The sequence below is a fragment of the Camelus dromedarius genome, chromosome 29 (genome assembly GCF_036321535.1).
Source record: "Camelus dromedarius isolate mCamDro1 chromosome 29, mCamDro1.pat, whole genome shotgun sequence".
In the NCBI taxonomy this organism is placed as follows: Eukaryota; Metazoa; Chordata; class Mammalia; order Artiodactyla; family Camelidae; genus Camelus; species Camelus dromedarius.
In genome coordinates, this window is record NC_087464.1 from 7,152,166 (window position 1) to 7,173,634 (window position 21,469).

Genomic DNA, 21,469 nt, shown 5'->3' on the forward strand with positions numbered 1-21,469 from the left:
CCATCCTTATGCCCCTGGAATAAATCCCACATGATCATGGTGTATGATCCTTTTTATGTATTGTGGAATCCAGTTTGCTAATATTTTGTTGAGGATTTTTACACCTATATTCATCAGAGGTATTGGCCTGTAATATTCTTTTTTTGTTTTATCTTTGTCTGGTTTTGCTATCAAAGTAATGGCAGTCTCCAGGATGAACCCCACTTGATCATGGTGTATAATCTTTTTTATGTGCTGTTGGATTCTATTTGCTAATATTCTGGTAAGGATTTTTGCATCTATGTTCATCAGTGATATTGGTCTGTAATTCTCTTTTTTGGTAGTATCTTTGCCTGGTTTTGGTATCAGGGTGATGGTGGCTTCATAGAATGAGTTTGAGAGTATTCCCTCCTTTTCAATCTTCTGGAAGAGTTTGAGAAGGACTGGTATGAGTTCTTCTTTGTATGTTTGGTAGAATTCCCTGGTGAAGCCATCCGGTCCTGGACTTTCATTTTTAGGGAGGTTTTTTTTTTTTTAATTGCTAATTTGATTTCATTTCTGAAGTGAGTCTCTTGTGAGCAGTGTATAGGTGGATCTTATTTTATTATCCAGTCAGCCACCCTATGTATTTTGATTGGAGCATTTAGTCCATTGACATTTTAAAGTAATCATTGTACTTATTCCCCTTTTATTACTTGTTTTCCAGTTGCTTTTGTAGTTCTTCTCTGTTCATTTCTTCTTCTTTTTTGTTTCTTTCCTTGTGGTGTGATGATTTTCCTTAAAGGTATGCTTGTGTTCCTTTCTCTAGTTTTTGTGTATCTATCATAGGTTTTTAATTTGTGGTTACCATGGTGTTCATATATGTTGTCCTATAACTATGTCTACTTGTTTTAAATAGTTAGTCCTCGAAGTTCAAATTCATTCTATAAGGTTTACATTTTTTACTTCACCCCCCCCAAATTTGGGGGTTTTGGTGTCATATTTTACATCTTTATTTTTATCCCTTTACTGATTATTGTAGTTATAATTGATTTTATAATTTTTTTTTGTTTTTGATCTTCAAAACTAACTTATTTAAGTGATTTCAGATTTTCTATTTCCTTTTTGTTCAGTTTTGGTGTTTTGTGTCTTTCTAGGATGTTTTTCCATTTCACAGCTTTTTGATGCCTCAGCTTACCGATGGGCAAAGTTGGTTTTTAACTAGTACACTCTCATACAGTCATAATGGTTGTGATTTCCTAGGATCCAGTATTCTGAGGGTTCCTGCCCCTCCTCAAGCCTCACTACAGCTCCCCACACGTCAGCACCCAAAAGCTAACACCTGGAACAGCAGGGGACCTTCAGAATCCAACCCCAGCATAGTTGCCATCCATACAGATTGGTTGACCCTCCTGCTATACCAGTTATTACATTTTTGAACATCAACTCTTGAATATGGAAGACTGAGACCCCACTTCAAACCTCAACTTCCTCCCGCTTTAATCTGGTGCTGATCATGTGCTTCAGCATTCTACTGGGCAGGTCTGGCAGAAGGAATAGCATCAATTGATTGGTATGTCTGACTGGCAGTTGTGGGCACTGACTGAGAGGCTGGGAAGCTGAAACCAAGAGGATAGTGTGTAGGGCCTGGGCTGATTCCAGCTATGGCTATTACAAAGAAAAATAAAGTGTCTGATGACAAGCATGTAGCTCAAAGTAAGTGAACTGAAGAATGTGTCTTTGTGCTGAAGGTATTACTATATGGTGCCACACACATTGAAACAGGCACATATTTAAAGCAAGGTCACTGATTCAAATGCTTCCAAAGGTCAGGCAAGTAACAGTCCTCATTTCATTGATTCAGAGATACACATTTCTTTTGGCATTTAAACATCTCTGAAATTGAAATGCATGTTACAACCGATGATAAGTAATTGTTTAATGGCAGTGTTGTGTCTTAGTGGTTGTCTTATAATCAGATGTTTTAGATTAATTTAAATTCAGGAAATGAGTGGCAAGTGGCATGGGCCAGGAAAATCACATCCTTTTATGTCAGCCTTGCACTTTGTGATATTAGCTGGAACACAAACTCGTTAAATATTAGCACATATGTTTTTATTTTAATGTGTATTAGGAGACAATATAACATCAAACTTATGCTGTCATTTATTGTTTATTAGGATGAAGCTGAAGTAAGTAAGTAGGTTTTTAAAAAGTGTGTGGATTTAAAGACAAAGTTAACAATATTGCAGGCAGAATACAGGTGTGATAAAAGTCAAGATGGTACTAGAATACCTGAAGTTTGAAAATCACTTTGTCTCATGTGGTTTCCGTTATAATAATATTTGTCTACTAATTACAGATCATCTCATAGGAGCATTTTCATTTTCTTTTTCCCTAATGAAAACCTTCAGGGACTCACCACTACCTGCCAAATAGTCAATCAGACTCTTAGCCTGAAATCAATGTCTTCTTCTCAATGTAGCTTCAGCCTTCGACTTTTTCTCTACCTCAAAGGTCTCCCAAGCGATACTCAAAAATGTAGTCACATAAGATTTAATAGATGCTCAAGAGAAAGAGGATTTCATGGTCATAAAGTTTGGGAGACTATTGCATACCATGTCCCTCTGTGGTATATTCTCAAGGAATTATACCACGTTAAAGCCTTTGAGAAAATGTAAAGAAATCTGGTCATGGTTATCTGTTTACTTGATCCTAGAATCCTCCTTTTGTGGAACCAGTATTTGTGTTTCCCAGTTTATTTGATCATCTTTGTCAGTAACCTTCCCTCACAGATTATGCACTAATGTGTTGTGACTCTAGTGAACCACAGAGGTTGGTTTGGAAAAACACTCTTCTACGTCCATGTCCTCTAAGCCCCGAACATACCAGCCAAACTGAACCACCAGCAGTGAGTCGTATACCCATTCACGTAACACTTCTGAGCCTTCACTAATTATTCACTCTACTTGGTATGCTTTCCCTTCTCTGTCCTTGCTCTCTGAAATCTTTTCAATCAAACATGCTCAGTTGCCACAACAGAAAAGGTTCATGTTTCTGGAGTCTTACCACTTCCCACTTTCCCAGCATTTGTACCACCCAGTACTGTGGTAATTGCGTACTTGATCTTTTCTCCTGCTAGCTTTTCTGTTTCTTGGAGTAACTGTTTTCCTCATAGCAGTCTCATGCTTTGCTTAGAATAGGAGTGCAATAGATAACTTGTTGAATGAATAAATAAATGAATGACAACAGGGTGAAATGTAAAATAAGTTGTCTATAGTAAATAATAGAATTGGAGTTTGAAAGATCCATATGGGGAGTGGAATGGATGGAGAGGGATCTCTGAAAGCCTGATACATATACATTTTTTAAAAAAAACATCTTTATTAATTGACATACAAGTGTACAATCTGATAAACACGCATGAATTTATACTGACATGAAACTACTGCCACAGTCAAGATAATGAAACATACCCATCACCCCCCAAAATATCCTCATGTACCTTGGTAATCTCTTCACCCCACCCCTCCCACATCTCCTCCTTGGCCCACAGCTCCCCCATCCCACCCCCTCCAGGTTGAGACAACCACTGATCTGGTCACTAAGTATTGATTTTCATTTCCTAGAATTTATATAAATAGACTCATACAGTGTGTACTCTTTTTGAACTGGCTTCTTGCAATTAGCATAACTATTTTGAGATACTTTCATGTTGTAGCATATCCATTCCTTTGTATTGCTAAGTAGTATTTCATTATATAGCTGTACCACAGTTTGTTTATCCACTTAACTATATTGATGGGAATTTGGGATGTTTCCAGTTTTGGGCTATCAGAATAAATTTCCTATGAACATTTGTACACATGTCTTTGTATGGATATATGCTTGCTTCTTTTGTGTAAATTCCTAGGAGTGAAATTGGCAGATCATATGTTAGGTGTATGTTTAACTTATAAAGAAACTGCCAAGCTGTTTACCAAAGCGGTTGTACCATTTTATATTCCTACCAACAGTGTCCAGTTGCTCCACCTTCACATCAATACTTAGTATAGTCAGTCTTTTACATTTTAGTTATTCTAATTGTTATGAGTGACATCTCATTGGGGTTCTAACTAGCATTTCCCTAGTGACTAATGATGTTGAGCATTTTTTCATGTGCCTATTTGTCATCGATATAGCTTCTTTGATATGTCTGTTAAAATATTTTGCCTATTTTTATAGTGAGCTGTTTGCTTTCGTATTGTTGAGTTTTGAGAATTCTTTATATATTCAAGGTACAAGTTCTGTATTAGATACATATTTTGCAAGTATTTTCTCCTAACATGTGGCTTGTCTTTTCATACTCTTCACTATTTCTTATGAAGAGCAGACATTTTTAATTTTGATGAAGTCCAATTTGTCATTTTATTCTTTCTATGAATCTTTTTTTATGCCATAGCTATGAAATAATTTCCTAATCCAAGGTCACAAAGTTATTCTTATAGAGGTCTATGTTCCATTTTGAGTTAGTTCTTGTACATGCTGTGAGGTATGGATCAAAGATTTTTATTTTGTTTTGGTTTGGTTTTACATGTAGAACATCCAGTTGTTATAGTACCATTCATTGAACAGATTATTCTTTCTCCAATGAATTGCCTTTGCAGCTTTGTCAACAATCAGTTGTTTTTACATGTCAGTGTCCATTTCTGGGCTCTCCATTCTGTTGCATTCATCCATTTGTCTATCTTGACAGCAATACCAAATTGCCGTGGTTACTGTAGCTTTATAATAAATCTTGATTAAAAAGTTGGGTTTGTCCTGTTTTTCTTTTACAAAGTTGTTTTGGATGTTCTAGGTCCTTTGCATCTTTATATGAACACTAAAAACAGTTTGTTGATTCCTATTTAAAAAGAAAAACATGCAAGGATTTGAATTGGTAAGGCTTTGACTCTATAAATCAATTTGTGGAGAATTATCTTAACAATGTTGAGTCTTCCAACTTATGAACAAGGTGAATGTTTAGGTCTTCTTTAATTTCTGTCATCTATGTTTTGCTGTTTTAATTAGATAAGTCATGTTCATCTTGAAATAAATAATGCAGATTTATTCTTTATTTCATATTTTGATGCTACTGAACATAATATTGTATTTTAATTTCAATTTGATTGTCGGCTAATGTATAGAAGTATAATTTTTGTATGGTGCTTTTATATTCTACAACCATGTTCAACTCACTTATTCTAGGAGATTTTCCTGCATGTTGCATCAGATTTTCAGCATAGATGATACTAGAGATATACTTCCTGTGACTAAATGCAGTTTTACTTCTTCCTTTCTGATCTGATTGCCTTTTATTTCTTTTTCTTAGTTGATTGCACTGGCTAGAACCTCCAGTACAATGTTAAATAGAAATTGAGAGTAAACCTCTTTGTCTTGTCTCTGATCTTAGAGGAAGAGCATTCAGTCTTTTACTAATTTGGCTGTGAGTTTTTCCTAGATGCCCTTTCAGACTGAGGAAGTACAATTCTATTCCTACTTTGTTAAGATTTTTAAAAGTCAGAAATTATATTAGATTTTGGCAAATTCTTCTTGTATATTGATCAAGATGATCGTACAGCTTTTCTTTTTTAATTTATTGATGTTATGAATTATATTCACTGCTTTGTGAATGTTAAACCAGTCTTGCATTCCTGAGGTAAACTCTACTTGGTCATGATGTGGTTTCCCTTTTATGGATTACTGTATTTAATTTGCTAAAATTCTGTTTTAAATTTTTGCATCTATGTTCCTGAGGCGTATTGATCTGAAATTTTCTTTTCTTATAATGTATTTATCTTGTTTTGGTATCAAGATCTCATTGAATGAGTTTAAGAAATGTTCTCTTTTTGAATTTTTTGGATGAAGTGGTATTATATCTTCCTTAAATATGTGGTAGAATTCATTATTGAAGCCATCTAGGCCTGGAGGTTTTGTTTGTTTGTTTGCTTGTTTGGGGGTTTTCTTGGTAAGGTTTTAAAAATACAAATTCAGTTTCTTTCATAGGTATAGGGCTATTCAGGTATCTTTCTTCTTGAGTGAATTTTTCCATTTATCTAAGTTTTCAAATTTATTGGCACAGGTGTTCATAACATTCTCATACTTATCTTTTAGTATTTGTAAAATCTATAGTGATGTCATCTCTCTTGTTGCTGATACCGGTGATTTGTGTCTTCTCTCCTTTTTTACTGATTAGTCAAGTTAGAGGTTATTGGTCTCAAAGAACCAAATTTTAACTTCATTGATTTCTCTCTACTGTTTTTCTATTTTTATTTAATTGATTTGTGTATTTAGCTTTATTATTTATTTTATTAATTATTTTCTTCTGCTTACTTTGAGTTTAATTTGCCCTTCCTTTTCTAGTTGCTGAAGGTAAAGGTTAACCATGATTTTGAGACCTTTTTACTTTTCTGATACAGGCATTTAATGCCGTGTATTTCCCCATAAGGACTGCTTTAGTGACATTCTCAGTTTCTTGTATGTTATGTTTTTATATTCACTCAGTTAAAACTACTTTCAAATATCCTTTTTGATTTCTGTTTTGACCTGTGGTTTGTTGTTTTATGGGTTTTTTTGTTTTGTTTTGTTTTGTTTTAGAAATATGTTATTTAGTTTCCAAATATTTGGACATTTTCCAGACATCTTTCTGTTGTTGATTTATAACTTAATCCCTTTGTGATCAGAGAATATACTTTGTATGACTTGAATCCTTATAAATTTATTGAAACTTGTTTTATAACCCAGGATAGACTCTGTCTTAATGTATACGTGCACTTGAAAAGAATGAATATTCTGTGCTTTTTGGGTAGAGTGTCCTGGTAAATGCCAAATCAAGTTGGTTGATGATTTAATTCAAGTCTTCTACATCCTTTACCGATTTTCTGCCTACTTCGTGTATCAATTATTGACAACAAGATATTTAAATCTCTGACTATATATAATTGAGGATCTGTTTATTTCTCCTTGATATTTCATCAGTTTGGGTTCTTATATTTGAACCTGTTATTAGATATATAAACACTAAGATGGTTATGTCTTCTTGAATAGTTGATCCTTTATCATTATGAAATGACATTCCTTATGTTAATATTCTTTGCTGTACAATCTACTTTGATACTAATATGGATATTCCATGTTTGTTTTTGACTAATTTTAGGATATTATTTTCCATCTTTTCACTTTTGATCTGATTGCCTTTGAATTTCTTATAGGCAACATATGATTGGGTTTTGCACTTTCACCTAGTCTGAATATCTGTCTCTTACCTGGGGTGTTGAGATCATTTACATTTAATGTTATTATTGATATAGTTAGATTTAAGTTTATCACCTTGTTATTTATTTCCTATTTGTCCCAGCTGTTCTTTGTTCCCTTTTCCCTCTTTTTTTCTGTTGGATTATTTTTATCTCCTTTATTGGCTTGTTTCCTGTAACACTTTATTTGGTTTTTTTTTTTTGTTTTTCATTTTAATGGTTGCTGTAGGGTTTATACTATACATTTTTAACTTATCTCAGTCTACCCTCGAGTAATATTATACCGCTCCCCCTACAGTATAAGAACTTCACAATTCCATTCTCACCTCCTAGTCTTTATGCAACTATTGCCATATATTTTACTTACACATATGTTATAACCCTCACAGTCCATTATTTTTTGTTAATGGTTTATTATCTTTGAAAGAGATTCAGATAATATAAAAATAGTTCCCCGTGTATCATTTCCATTGCTCTTACTTCCTTTGTGTGGATCTAGATTTCCATTTGTTATTTTTTTTTTCCTTTTGAAAGATTTCCCTTAATCGTTCTTTGAGGTCGCTAGAATGCAAATCTGTTGGTGATGAATTCTTTCAGATTTTGTTTTTGAAAGATAATTTCCACTGGTACAGGATTTTATCTTGACCACTTTTTCTTTCCATACTTTAAATATGTTGCTTCACTCTCTTCTCATGTGCTTTTTTCCCTTCCATATTAATATGCATGGGTATTATTCTGAGTGTTTTTATGTGTTTTCTGAACTCATCACCTCTATAAAGATCACTCCCATGAGAAGAGAGTCAGTCTGCCACCCCCACCACTGCTTGTATTTGTCAGAGATTCCAATCCAAGGCAGGCAGAGGAGGGGGAGAGCTTTCTATGGCTATGTCTGCAAGTTCATTCATCTTTTTATCTGTAATATCTAATCTGCCATTAATCCCATCCAGTGTATTTTTCATCTCACACATAATTTTCATATCTAGAAGTTCAACTTGGGTCTTTTTCTATTCCATGTCTTTGCTTAACTTTTTAAACACATGGAATACAATTAAAATAACTTTAAATATTATTCTCTGCTATTTTAATATTTGGGTCAGTTCTGGATCAGTTTTGATTGATTATTTTTCTCTTTATGGGCCATGTTTTCTTGCCCATTTGCATGCCTGGTGATCTTCGATTGGATGTCAAACTTTGTGAATTTCACCCTGTTGGGTGCTGGCTATTTTTGTATTCCTATGAATATCCTTGAGTTTTACAATTTAGGTGGAAACAGTTTTAACATTTTAGGTCTTACTTTTATGATTTATTAAGTGGAGCTGAGCAGTGCTCACTCTGGAGCTAATTATTCCCAACTCCTGAGACAAAACTCTTCTGAGTACTTCACCCTGTGCCTCATGAATTGTGAGTTTTTCCAGTCTGGTCAGTGGGAACAGGCACTGCCAGCTTTGGTGAGCACTAGACACGGTTCCTTTCAGTCTTATTAGAGGAGTCTTTCTCCAGACTCAAGTGGTTTTCTTATGCATATACTGATCAGTGTTCTCTCCCCATGCTTGAGGGGTGCTAATCTCTGGGGTCCTGTCTGCAGCTCCATCCTCTCTAGTAATCTGTCCTGTGAACTCCAGGCACCTTGGTCTCCCCAAGCCCTCAATTCTGTATCCCCAGCTCAGATAGTCCACAGGGTAACTTCTAGGTGCCCCCTCCCTTCATGTTCTGCATGTTCTAGGAACTTTCTCAAAGCAGTAAGCTGAGACAATCAGGGATCTTGCTTTGTATCTTTTTTCCATCTCTCAAGTCTGAAGTCCTGTCTCTGAAAACCTTTTTGCCTGTGAGGCTTTCTTGTTTGTTTCTTTTGTTGATTTGTTGGTTATTTCAGGCAAGAGGGTAAATCTCATCCCTATTTACTCCATCTTGGCTGGAAGTGAAAGTTTAACATGTCATTTTTTTCTTGCTTGAAGGTCATTTGGGGGTACATGTGACCTAATCTGGGCTTTTTGAGAGTCGTTTGGGCTTAACTGATTTCTTCTGATATATACGTATATATGTTATATATATCATATATAAAATGTGTCAGTGTGTGTATGTGTGTATGTGTGTATATACACACACACATACACACATATATATATTAAATAAAGAATGTCTGATTTGCTTAAAACTCGAAATCAGCCTGAAAGAGGTCAGTACTAGCCACTAGAATGTTTTTGGATAGAATGTAACTCATTTCAAAGAAGTCATAGGGAGTGTTGAAATTTTCTTAGTGTCTAGCTTCAATTTCTAGGAAAAATGTGTATTTCTAAAAGTAACTATGGAAATTGTCACTTAATGCCTTTGTTTTCTTATTTAAAAATTAGAGGATAATACATATAAGAATATGCAAGAATCACAGGAAACCCACATACCCAACCACCTGGATGAGATTGTTGCTGCTGTCAGCGTGACACCTGAAAAGAAGATCCAAAACAAGCTGCCTCAGACAGCGCTCTTCCAGCCTCCTCGAGAGAAACTGCACCTCTGCGAAGAGAAAGCAAGGTCCTATTCCAGCAGTCACGAGGTAAGGAACCTTTCTTTTTATACATGTGCTCTGGCAATTGAGAAGTAGGCTATTTTAGGTTACGTTCCTACTCTCAGAAGCTTGGTACAAGAGAGTATATAAGAGAGTGCCTTTATCATAGCATGAGTGGGTGTAGTGCCTCAGGGGTCCAAGCCCAGCGCTGGGCATGGTCAGCATTGTGCTTGCTGAGTGAATGCACAAAGGAACAGACAGGCCTGCCCTGACCTCTGACAAGTGTGTACTAGACTGACTGGTTGTTGCTTTGACCTACTACAGTCACTTTCCATCAATCAGTGACTATTTACCGAGCTCCTCCTCGTGCCAGGTCTGGGCCCTGGGATACAACACAAAGCAGATGGAGCTCTCAGGGAGCTTATATGTCTTAGGTTCTTAATCTTCTTGTTCTCCGTGTACTTCTTTCCCATCTCTCTTCAAACTTTTATATATTACTCATTCATTCCTTATGCATTTCTCTACCACCTCCTATGTGTCAGGCCCCATTTGTCTATTTATTTCACAAAGATTTCCTGGACACCTAGTAGTGCCAGGTGCCTGTGCAGGAGCTGGGAAAGCTCCAGCCTCAGCCTCAGAGGGACTCAGGGTCAGGCTGGGAGGACAGACAGGGGGACAAAGAATGGTAGCCAGCATAATAAGTTCCATGACAGACACATGCTCCGGGGATATAGATGCAAAACGTAGAGAGTGAGGGGAGCCTGGAGCTGGTGTAGTGACAGCAATTAAGGCCTGCTTCTTGGGTGGGAGTTCCTTGGACGCCACTGATAACAGTGCTTAGGAGTTTGCGGGGTGAGAGAGAGGACAGCGGTGTTCCGGGACGGCTTAGCAGTTGGGCAAGAGCTGAGGGTCTGAGGGCATGAAGCCGATTTGGGGAACTATGGGGAGCTATCTGGGATGTAGGCTTTAGTTACTGCCAACTAAAAATTGACACTTGCCGCCTGCCTCTACAAGGGTTGAATCACGTTGGCACTTGCCATCTAATTCTGCTTGTATTAAATCACGAGCCGCTGTAGCCACTGACTTCCAACCCTCCCTGATAGGAGTTCAGGGTGGAGATCAGGAATGAGGCGCTCTGTGTCCTGGGAAAACTGGCAGAACAGGCCTCCAGATAGTTAGATGTTTTCAGAGGAAGATTTTATGACCCAAATTCTTGTGTCTCCTCACATCTAAAGAAGCACTGAAATCATTAATGGTGACATCTGCTCCTCATGACTCGCAGCAGCCTCTGCCTAAATGTGTGCTTGACTGCATGTCCCCCCCCTTTGCTAAAATCATATATAATACTGAGTTTCCCCTGCCTTTTTGGAGCAGTTCCTCAGAGCTTTCTGGGATGCTGTCTCCTGGGCTATAGTCCTCATTTTGCCCCCAAATAAAACCTAAACTACAACTCTCACGTTGTGTGATTTTATTTCAGTCATTACATAGGGCAGGAATTGAGACTGGTTTATGGACAGGAGCTGGGGCCCAGAGGGGGTTCAACACCCAGGAAAAGTTTAGATTTTCTCCATAGGGTGCTGGTGATTATCATAGGATTATAAGCAGGAGAGTGCCATGAGCATGTCTGAGTTTCTGGAATCATCACTCAGACGTCACATAGCTGGTAGAGGAGGAAAAGAAGGGAGGGGAACTGGAGGAGGGGGCCCAGTTCAGAAGATATTTGCAATAATCCTGGTGAGAGATTATGAGAGCCTGCATTATGACGGAGTCAGTAGAAATGCTGAGATCTTTTGATAAGAATTTGGATATATAAGTCAGTGAAACCTGGTAACTGAGAGGGCTCGGGGGATGGAGAGGCACAAGTGAACTACCAGGGGGTGTGGAACAGTGATTATTAGGCCACTAGGGCTGACGTGGCAGAATGCCTCAGACTGAGTGGCTTAAACAACAGAAGTTTATTTTCTCACGGTTCTGTAGCCCAGAAGTCTAAGGTCAAGTGGTGCTGGCCTTGAGAGGCCTCTCTCCCTGGCTTGCAGATGCCTGCCCTCTTGCGATGCCCTTACAAGGTGTTTCTCTGTGTGTGCCCACTCCCAGTGTCCCTTCCTCTTCCTATAAGGACATCAGTCTTGTTCAATTAGGGCCCCATTCTGACAGCCTCATTTTAACTTATTCATCTCTTTAAAGACCGTCTCTCCAAACACAGTTTTACTCCGAGGTACTCAGGACTTCAACTTATGAATGTGGGGGTGGGGGGACAATTCATCCCATAACAAGTTCTGAGAGTGAGTACCTAAGAAGAGACAGAAAGTGGAAGCGGCTCATTCTTTAAGACCTGGGCCCGAAAAATGGCACTGCATCACTTCCTCCGTATTCTTTTGGCCAAACAGTTACAAAACCCAGATTCAAAGAGAAGGACCCATAGACCCCCATCTCTGGTTGGAAGGAGTGTCAAAGAATTGTGGAGCTGTGTTTTAAAACTACCAGCCTCGCTTTGAGTGTATTGCTGCTCCAAGCTGTCCTGGAGCTGGAACCCACAGTTCGCTTTTCTCTTTGTCTTGGCATTGAATGAAAATGTGTTTCTTAGTCTTCTAATGAAATCTATGTGTAAATGCTGCCCTCACTTGTTATGCTAGTATCCTAGGCTGCTGACGAAGGTGTTTGAACTGAGAACTAGAGAGTGTTGTTTGAAAACTACCACCACTTGCCCTGGACTGTCGTAGCTGTTTATTGATGGGCAACCTCTTTATTCTATGACATTTTCCACGACATACTATAAATTTCAATGTGCTATCACTGTTACTTGTTTGTTTTTTTTTTTTATGTATATTGTCCATCTCACCCTACCAGATGAATACCCTGCCACCCCACCCAAAACAGATCTTTGTTTTGTTCTCTGATACATCACAAGTGCTTAAGACCATGCCTGGCACATAGTAGGCACTCAATAAATATATATTGACTGGGTAAAAGTGCAAGTTGATTTTGTCCTTTGTGACTTGAAGTTTTCCGTTGCCTACCTGTTAAGCCCATTTCCCCTTCCTCCAGTATAAGCAGGCGATCCATGAGCTTGTGCGCTGCGTGGCCCTGACAAGGATCTGCTACGGTGACTCACACTGGAAACTAGCCGAGGCACACGTTAACCTGGCTCAGGGCTACCTCCAGCTGAAGGGTGAGTTCATCTCAGAATGAGGAGCACCGGTCGGGCGGTCTCTGCTCTCTCCCCCTAAATCTGACTCAACTTAACTAGAAGGAGTGAGTTTCCTTGGGTATTGTCCTCTCCACACATTGAAAGCCATTTCCTTTCACAAAGAGTCAATAAGATTTTTTATATAATACATAGAAAAGAGAAGGAAGATTTTTAGCCCTTTCAGAGCCTTGTCTTTATGATCTTAAAAGAAGGATTCTTAGGAGATAATTAGTTAGCTTTGAAGGAAGGCATCGTAGAAGCAGCCCATAGAGTAGGGGCCTAAAAGAGGATCCATTCACATTTGTTTTAATGGAAAGTCTCTTGCCTGTAAAGTGACACCCCCACTCCCAAAAAATAAATCGAAGGCTAAATCAAGCTGACAATAAATAAGAGGTAATTTATCTGCTCATACTATTTAAAAATCCAAGGGTAAAAATTACTGTAGGCTTAGCCAGATCCATGTGTTCAAACAACATGATCAGATTTCCATTCCTCTCTTCTCCCACCTCTTGGCTCTGTTTTTCTCTGTATTGGCTCCATTCTTAGCCAAACATCGCACACATGGTGGCAGCAAGGTTGCCAGCAGCATTAAGTTTGCCTCCTCAGCATTCCCAAGAAAAGAAGAATGTCCCTATATCAAAATCTCAGGACTTGGGGATTCTTACTGGGCTGACTTGGGTTGTGTGCCAAAGACAAGAAATAGTCTGACTAGACCTGCCTTCTGGCTCCAGTGGATGCTGGGGGAGAGGCTGGCCTTGGCTAAATCACATGGACTGGGTGTGCAGTGGCCCTGTGTCCTCAAGAAAACAAACACACACCCAAAAACAAACAAACAATAAAGAACAGAGAAAGGGAGAATGGATGCAGAGAAGGCAAAAACATGGACTGGTAACCCAGGACAAGATGTACAAGAACAGCACATCTCTGTACTCTGTTTCTTCAACTGAATAATGATGATGATGATAGTTCTGACTTCCCAGGATTGGTCCAGTGGAATAAATGCATAGAAGTGGAAAACACCACATGCTAGGTGTGTAATAGCTACCCAATAAATTTAGCCAAATCTGGTTGCAGACTGGCCCTGCCTGTTAGATTGCAGACTGTTAGAGCCAGAGGGGCCTTGGAGGTCATCTAGTTCAAACCCTCACCCCTGCAACCCCCCATTTTCTGGATTCAGAGGAAACAACTAGTTTGAGTTGAAACAGCTTGCCCCAGGTAACACAGTTAATAGATTGCTGATCTGAGACTAAGACCCAGGATTTTGGATGCCAGTACCAGGGTCCTGGCATCTGGGATTTCAAATGATGCTTTGCTTCCACAGTCTACCTTGCTACCTTTCTGCATGACAGTCTTTCTCAATTTAAAGTAAAAGCAACACCTACTATTTATTAAAGCCTTATTGAGTGCCAGGCACCATGCTGTTTTTCCATGAATAATTTCATTCAGTCTTCAGTATAATACTAGGAGGTGCGTAATGTCATTACCCCTATTTACAGTGGAGGAAGCTGAAGCTAACATTTCAGGGTAAGTGGTGGTGCACAGAATTCATTCTGGGCAGCCTGATTTCAGAGCTGGTGTTCGTGAACCTCAACCCATGCTGCCTCCAGTAGATTGTGTTCAGGCTCCTTGAGGAAATGGGCCAGCGTTCATCATGCCTTTTATAATATTGCATACATTGTTGGCACTAACAAATTTCTAGTAGGTCGATTGTATGCTTTAAAAAAATAAGACAGGATTCTGTAAGGGTTCCTAAAAGAATAGCTTACCTTGGATTTTCTCCATCAGAAAATATATTCTTTCTGTCTTAATAGAGGAACAGAATGAATTTTGTATTTTGACAGCTTTTTTTTTTTTTAGAGATTTGAGATACAATTCCACATAATGAACAACATAAGACCAGGAGTCTATGGATATGTGTGGAAGAGGGGTGTCATTCTGGGGAAATGAAAAGCCCTGAGGCCTGAATAGTGATCCCCAGTTGCACCCTTACCACAAATGAACACACCACTGGAAGAACACCGGAATGCACTGGGAATTAGTTCCTGGTAGTAACTTTTCTTTTAGCTCCATTTGTTTCATATTCATCTATTACCACGTAGAAATAAGAGATTATAGCACACTAGCTCCTTACCTCTTTGGAATTGTGATTGTCAGCTTTTGTAGATACCATCATATTTGTATTATGTTAAAATAACCCTTTAGAGTTATGACTACGGGTGGTTGAGCACAAGATTCAGAATTTTTAGTATTTCATTAAGATTGCTGTCACAAAGCCAGGATTACAATTCATGAATATTTCATTTCCTGCCCAGAATGCTATAGTCCTTGTATTCCATTTGTATTTCATAATTATTTATAACATGTTTTACGTCTGATATTGGTGAGATTTCAAAGCTGTTCAATTCCTGCTCATTCTGTGTATTTTATCCCTAAAAAGACCATTTGGGGATAAAATTTATCTTGAGTACTAGGTGCAAAACACTTCTTTGTTTCTTACAGTCATGACAGTATCTCACACTGCCCCACTGTATCTCCCTGTGCCACTTAACAATAGACGAAGGAGACCTCAGATCTCCTGGCCATAGATAACTATATTCTTGTCCAGCTGAAATGAAAGAGAAACTGAGGCTCCTTTTTCCTTGTCCACAGGACTGTCACTGCAAGCAAAACAACATGCAGAAAAAGCCAAAGAAATCCTCACCAGCTCCATCGTGCCCCCTTACAATGACAACACAGACGTTTTCAAGTGTTCGGTGGAGCTGTTCCACACCATGGGGAGAGCCTTACTCTCCCTTCAAAAGTATCCTTTTGCCTCTAATCTTTACAAATAGAAATACGATTCATAATACTTATATTTAATTTTCAAGGCCAAATCGAAAGCCGAAAGGTGACTCCCAAGCCAAGGGTGGGGGGAAGTATGACAGCCAAGGCTGTCCAGGAACTGGAGCCCCAGAATGTAGCACCAAGTGTCAAGTTTCCTGAATGCAACTCAGATTTAAGGAAGCATCAGAGAACCTGACAAAAGCAGAGAGGCTCTCAAAGGAGCTGCTGCAATGTGGAAGGATTATAAAGGAAGAATGGATGGAAATTCAATCGCGGATCAAATTGTCATTTGCACAGTAAGTTTCCAGTTTAGGACTTTTTGTGTATGTGATGGCTGGAGGTTCTTTCCTACAAGAATCTGTCTTTGGGCAGGAAGAACTTCTCCATGATGCTGCGTCCAGGGCTTCTCCATGGCCATTGTCCCAAAGGAAAAGAGGGAGGATCGTGGTCATGTCAGAGCAGCCACAACCGAGACACGTACATCAGTGACACTTCGCTAAATGTGTAGCGGGCTCATATCCACCCCTGGGCCCTAGAGTTCTGATGACATTCTCTTGGCTTTCTATCCCTTGTCTGCTCTCTCTGCCCCATTCCTCCTGCCTCTGTTCCCTTCCCTTCCTGGCTCTCTTCCTCCTCTGCACCAACCCCTAAATGCTCTAGTCTGTAATATTTCAATACATTGCTCTCATGAGTGGGTCCTCAAAGGAGAAAGATCTTAAAGATACCTGAATCCACCATGTGAAGTTCTTAGTAAGTTCATAACTTAGTTTGTAAATTACTCTTTAATCCATAGATTATTCAGGTGATACATGTTCTAGTTCACACACGTAGGGATTTTTTTCAATGTATTCTGATGTTATTGATTTCTAATTTTGCTGCATTATGGGCTGAAACATATTTATATAGTATCAACTCTTTGGGATTGACTGAAGCTCCCTTCGTGACTTAGTCCATGGTCAGTTTTTTGTGAGTGTTCCAAGTATGCTCCAAAAGGAAATTGTGTTCTTTACTTGTTGTGCTTAAGGTTCTAATAAATCTGTATTAGGGTGACTTTATTGTGTTATTCAACTTTATATATATATATATACTTTTTTGCCAATTTGATATATTAATTTTTTAAATGAGTGTGCTTAAACTTTGAACTACAATTATTGATCCATCTATAGCCTTCCATTGTTCTGCCAGTCATTGTTTCATACATTCTGGTGAGTCCTGTTGGGTCAAAGGAGAGTTAAACAGTGTATCTTTTTGCTGTCTAATTCTCCTTGTCAGTATATATTGTTCTTTGTCCCCGGCATCTATTTTGCCTGATATTTAAATTGATGCTTTAGCTCTCTTGGTATCAATTTTCCTATAATATGTTTTTATGTCTCTTGAGTTTCAATCTTTTTTTTTGGTATTAATTACTGGTATATTTGAGTTTAAATTTCCTCTTATTCTACCAGTTTTATGTTCTTTTCTTTCTCCTTTCTTGCCTTCCTTTAGTCAGATATTTTAATCACTCCATTTTCTCATCTATTAACTGGTAAGTTATGCGTTATTTTATTTTTCTTCTGGTGATTACCATAGAGTTTGTCACTCATATCTCTGACTTATTATGCTCTAGTGTAACTAGTCAGTTAATCACTTCCCAGACGATGAAAGGACCTTTGAGTATGTTGATTCTCTTTATCCCCTTCTGCTTGGTGCTATGTTGTTCTGTATTTAAATCACCATATGTTTCATGCCACAGACAAGCGAAGAGGAGAGGAAGATATTTATAATATATATAGCTGACAAAGGGTTCATGTCTAGAATCTGTAAAGAACCTTTAATGAAAAAAAATGAAAACGAATATATGAATGTATATGCATAAATCGGTCTTTGTGCTGCACACCAGAAATTGACACATTGTAACTGACTGCACATCAGTAAAAAAATTTTTTCTAATAAATAAATAGAATCTGTAAAGAACTCCTATATATCAACAAAACAAATACAAACAACTGAATAGAAAAGTGGGTAAGAGACTTTTCACAAAAAAGGAGACCCACATAGCTAATAAACATATCAAATGGTGTTCCACTTGTCAGTCATCAGGGAAATGAAAATTAAAATCGTGAGATACTACTGAATTTCCACTAATATTGCTAAAAGGTTTTAAAAGACTGATAATATCAAGTTGGCAAGGATATAGTAGTCTCTTATGTGGTTGTTTAGAATATATTTGGTATAACTACTTTAGAAAATTGTTTGGCTTAATTACTAAGTTTGAATGTTTGAGTACTCTGTGACCTAGCAGTATGGCTCCCAAATATACACTCAACAGAAATGCATACATATATTCACCAAAAGACACAGCCAAGAGTGTCTAAAGCTACATTATTTCTAATAGCCAAGGAATGGAAACAGTCCAACTGTTCAGAGGTAGAGTAGATAAAATTGTGATCTGTTCACACAAACAAAATGATCAGACTACTCCTATGCTTAACATGGTGGATGACTCCTACAAATATAATGTTTGTGAAAGAAGCCAGGCTGAAAAGAATTCATACTGTATAATCCCATTTATGTAACAGAGGAGGAAGAGAGTAGTGACTGGCAGGGCCTACCAAGTCCAGAATTTCTTCCTGCCCAGAAGTAGGTATTCTATCTTATATTGTAAAACAGAAAATATACAAAGATGAAGTCCAGGATCTAATATTTGTTGCATATGTTGAGACCTGACTAATGTTACTAGTTCTTAATGTTGAGCACTTGCTGCAAAATTGAGTAAATTATCCTCTGCCAAAATCCAGCACCTCCTCTGAGTGCTTTCCAAATTAGCAGTACCAAGCCTTGCCAGCAGATGGCGGGCCTTGTACACGTATGCGCTGACTATCTAAGAAGCATTTAAGTTAAATGTTCCAAGCTGTCCTACAAAGTTACTTTTGTGTTTAAGGGAGTTGCTTTAAACTTTACTGCTTCTTTCCATCCTGATTCTTCACTGTCACATAGTCATTGGAACGTTCATGTTTAAACTGCATGGTTTTCATTCGGTCACTTTGTTTCCTCGTTGAAGTGTGACTGTGTTGCCCAAACCAACCTGCTTTAGAAAGCAACAAGGCTTTGGTTTTGTACCTTTCTTCAGTTATGCTCACAACCACAAGGGCTTTTTCTTTTGCCAAGTCTTGGAAGTGGAAGGCCAGAATAATTTCTCAGGCAGCTCTCGCGGGGCTTATGTTTCTCTTAAAAGGGTATCTTTCACTGCATCCTCTTCCTCCTCCTGCCTCGCCTTTTATGGTGCCCATCAGGCCAGGCCAGTTCTTTTCTCCTTCGGCTGCAGGGTGACTCATGCTCTGTGCCTTCCATCCCTGACTGTGGCCTGAAGTTTCATTCCTTCTACCTGCCCTTCTTTGTTCCAGCACTACTTCATTCAGTAATTATTTATTAACTTTGGAGAGTGAATCCAAATCATGTGTTCCTATGTGCGCAGTTGTTTTTTTTAATAATGTAGCCAAGAAAGTCACTGTGAATTTTTTCTAGTATTAAGGATTATTTTCTAGCTTGGTTACTAATAGATTACCAGAGCCAGGTGGTGTCTTTTTCCTTATATGCAGGTGTACACCATTGTATACATACACACACACACACGTGAACACACACATTTTAAAAAATAATCTTTCTATGGGGCATGTGATGTTGGCTTATGGAGACTGCAGCTTTGGAACATGTGACCGGGCCCCTGCTTTCTCTGTAACTGCTTGATTTGTCATCTTTGGAGTCCTCCACAGCTTGTCCAGAGAGCTCTTTGCCTGGCCTTACTTGCTCTGCTGAACTAACTCTAGAGTGCACCTGTGACATGGAAAATCTCCTCGGAGCAGCAACAGGACACCTTTCAGGTATCTCTAAGGAATATGACAATATGGCCTTAGAGTTAGGTAGGCCCGGGTTCACGTCAGCAGCCAGTCTTCCCAGCTGCAGGACCTGGGGCCTGGCCCACACTCTCCTCTCCTGTTAAGGTCGGGACAGTCAGCCCCCAGAGGGCTATTGTGATGATGCAGTGGACCCTACATTAAAGCATCTGGGTACGTGGTAGGCCTATAAAAAAGTGACTGTTAGTACTGTTACTATCTAATTGAGCATTTTCCTTTCTGCCATTTCATGCTGGAAATGGTTTGATTTTTCAAGCATGTAATACCTACATCACAGATTAAGATTCTCTACTTCAAGGCTGTCCCTGGCTTGCGATATTCTTTCCTATCCTTTTTTTTCCTATGACCTGAGAAGGCTGTTTTGTTTTGTCTTGTTTTCTGTCTTTGCTCTTATGAGCCACCTAAGCTAAAAATCAGATATATGTGTATCTGTATGTAGATATGTGTGTATCCCTATCTGCATGTGAATATATGTGTATATGAATACATATACATGTATGTTTTAAACTTGAGTTTGTTTCTTTGTCTTGCTTTCTCTAGATTCATTATACTCACAAGACTTGGAAAGTGATTCTAATGCAAGATTTCTAAAGAGGAAAGAACACGGGGGAGGTTTGTCTTTTAGCCCATATTCTTGGATGAGGCTAGAGACAGTGGAGAAAGCTGTGGCAAGTGGGACAGTGTCTGTATCCATCTGCCATCCCCACATCAGGGTGGTGGAATTCTACGTAGTTTGTATGCTCCCCCATACAGCATTCCCAGTGGCTTTTACTATGAATTTCTGATACTTCAGTAATAGCCTTTGCTTTTACCCCAGTTCTTCCTAAATTGTTCCAGTCGGTAATCTATAAATCTAACTTTTGCTTGCCCTACTCAGATTTTATTTGTCTAGTTCATGCCATCACCTGGAGGTCCTTGGTGTCTTAGTCGCACCTCTGTGGACGTGTTTCTTTAAAGAATCCCTTTCTCTGCCTTTCTCCTTTGGGCGTAAAGGCTCTGACAGATGCTCCTGTGCTCAAAGCCCAGCTTCTTCCTTTCTTGTTCCCAGGAAAGGCCCCCCTGCTCTCCAGAGGAGATGTCAGCTCCTCCCATGGGGTGCCTGCAGGGCTTTATGCTTATTAAAAGAAGAAGGAGATCATGTGGTTTCTTCCTGACACTCTTCCTCATCTCAGCCTCCTGTGATTGAAGAGCTTCCCTTAACTTATACAAAGTTGGATTTTTTAAATCATTTTTTTTAATGCAGGGAAGCAGAAAACCACATGGCACAGATAACTTCCATATACTTTGCTTTCTATTGCTTGAATCCTCTAAAGCTTTACTATTCTTGTTTTATTTTTATTGAAATGTAGTTGATTTACAACATTATATTAGTTTCAAGTGTACAATGTAGTGATTCAATATTTTTGTAGATTGTACTCCATTTAAAGTTATTGCAAAATAATGGCTATCTTTCCCTGTGCTGTACAATATGTCTTTGTTGCTTATTTATTTTATACACATGTAGCTCTTAATCCCATACCCCTATCTTTCTCCCCCCCACTTCCCTCTCTCCACTGGTAATCACTAGTCTGATCTCTGTATCTGTGACTCTTTTCTGTTTTATTATAGTCATTCGATTATTTTATTTTTTTAGATTCCACATGTAAGTGATAACACAGAGCATTCGTCTTGCTCTGTCTGACTTATTTCACTAAGTGCAATAATCTCTAGGTACATCCACGTTCTTACAAATGGCAGAATTTCATTCTTTTTATGGCTGAGTAATATCCCATCATATACGTACACCACATCTTCTTTATCCGTTTATCTGTTCATGGGCCCTTAGGTTGTTTCC

The 21,469-nt window shown here is 38.6% G+C and overlaps 1 protein-coding gene across 3 annotated transcripts in view; it reads left to right on the forward strand.

Annotated features, from left to right (window-relative positions):
* The window catches only part of TTC23 (tetratricopeptide repeat domain 23), an 83,649-nt gene that overhangs the window by 7,547 nt on the left and 54,633 nt on the right, over positions 1-21,469 (forward strand). For all 3 annotated transcript variants that reach the window (XM_064480535.1, XM_010985326.3, XM_010985325.3), the window contains exons 2-5: positions 9,581-9,780; positions 12,778-12,901; positions 15,569-15,719; positions 15,913-16,038. In XM_064480535.1, the coding sequence (XP_064336605.1) occupies positions 9,601-9,780; positions 12,778-12,901; positions 15,569-15,719; positions 15,913-16,038 (581 nt within the window). In that variant the 5' untranslated portion in view covers positions 9,581-9,600. The remainder of the gene's footprint in view (positions 1-9,580; positions 9,781-12,777; positions 12,902-15,568; positions 15,720-15,912; positions 16,039-21,469) is intronic.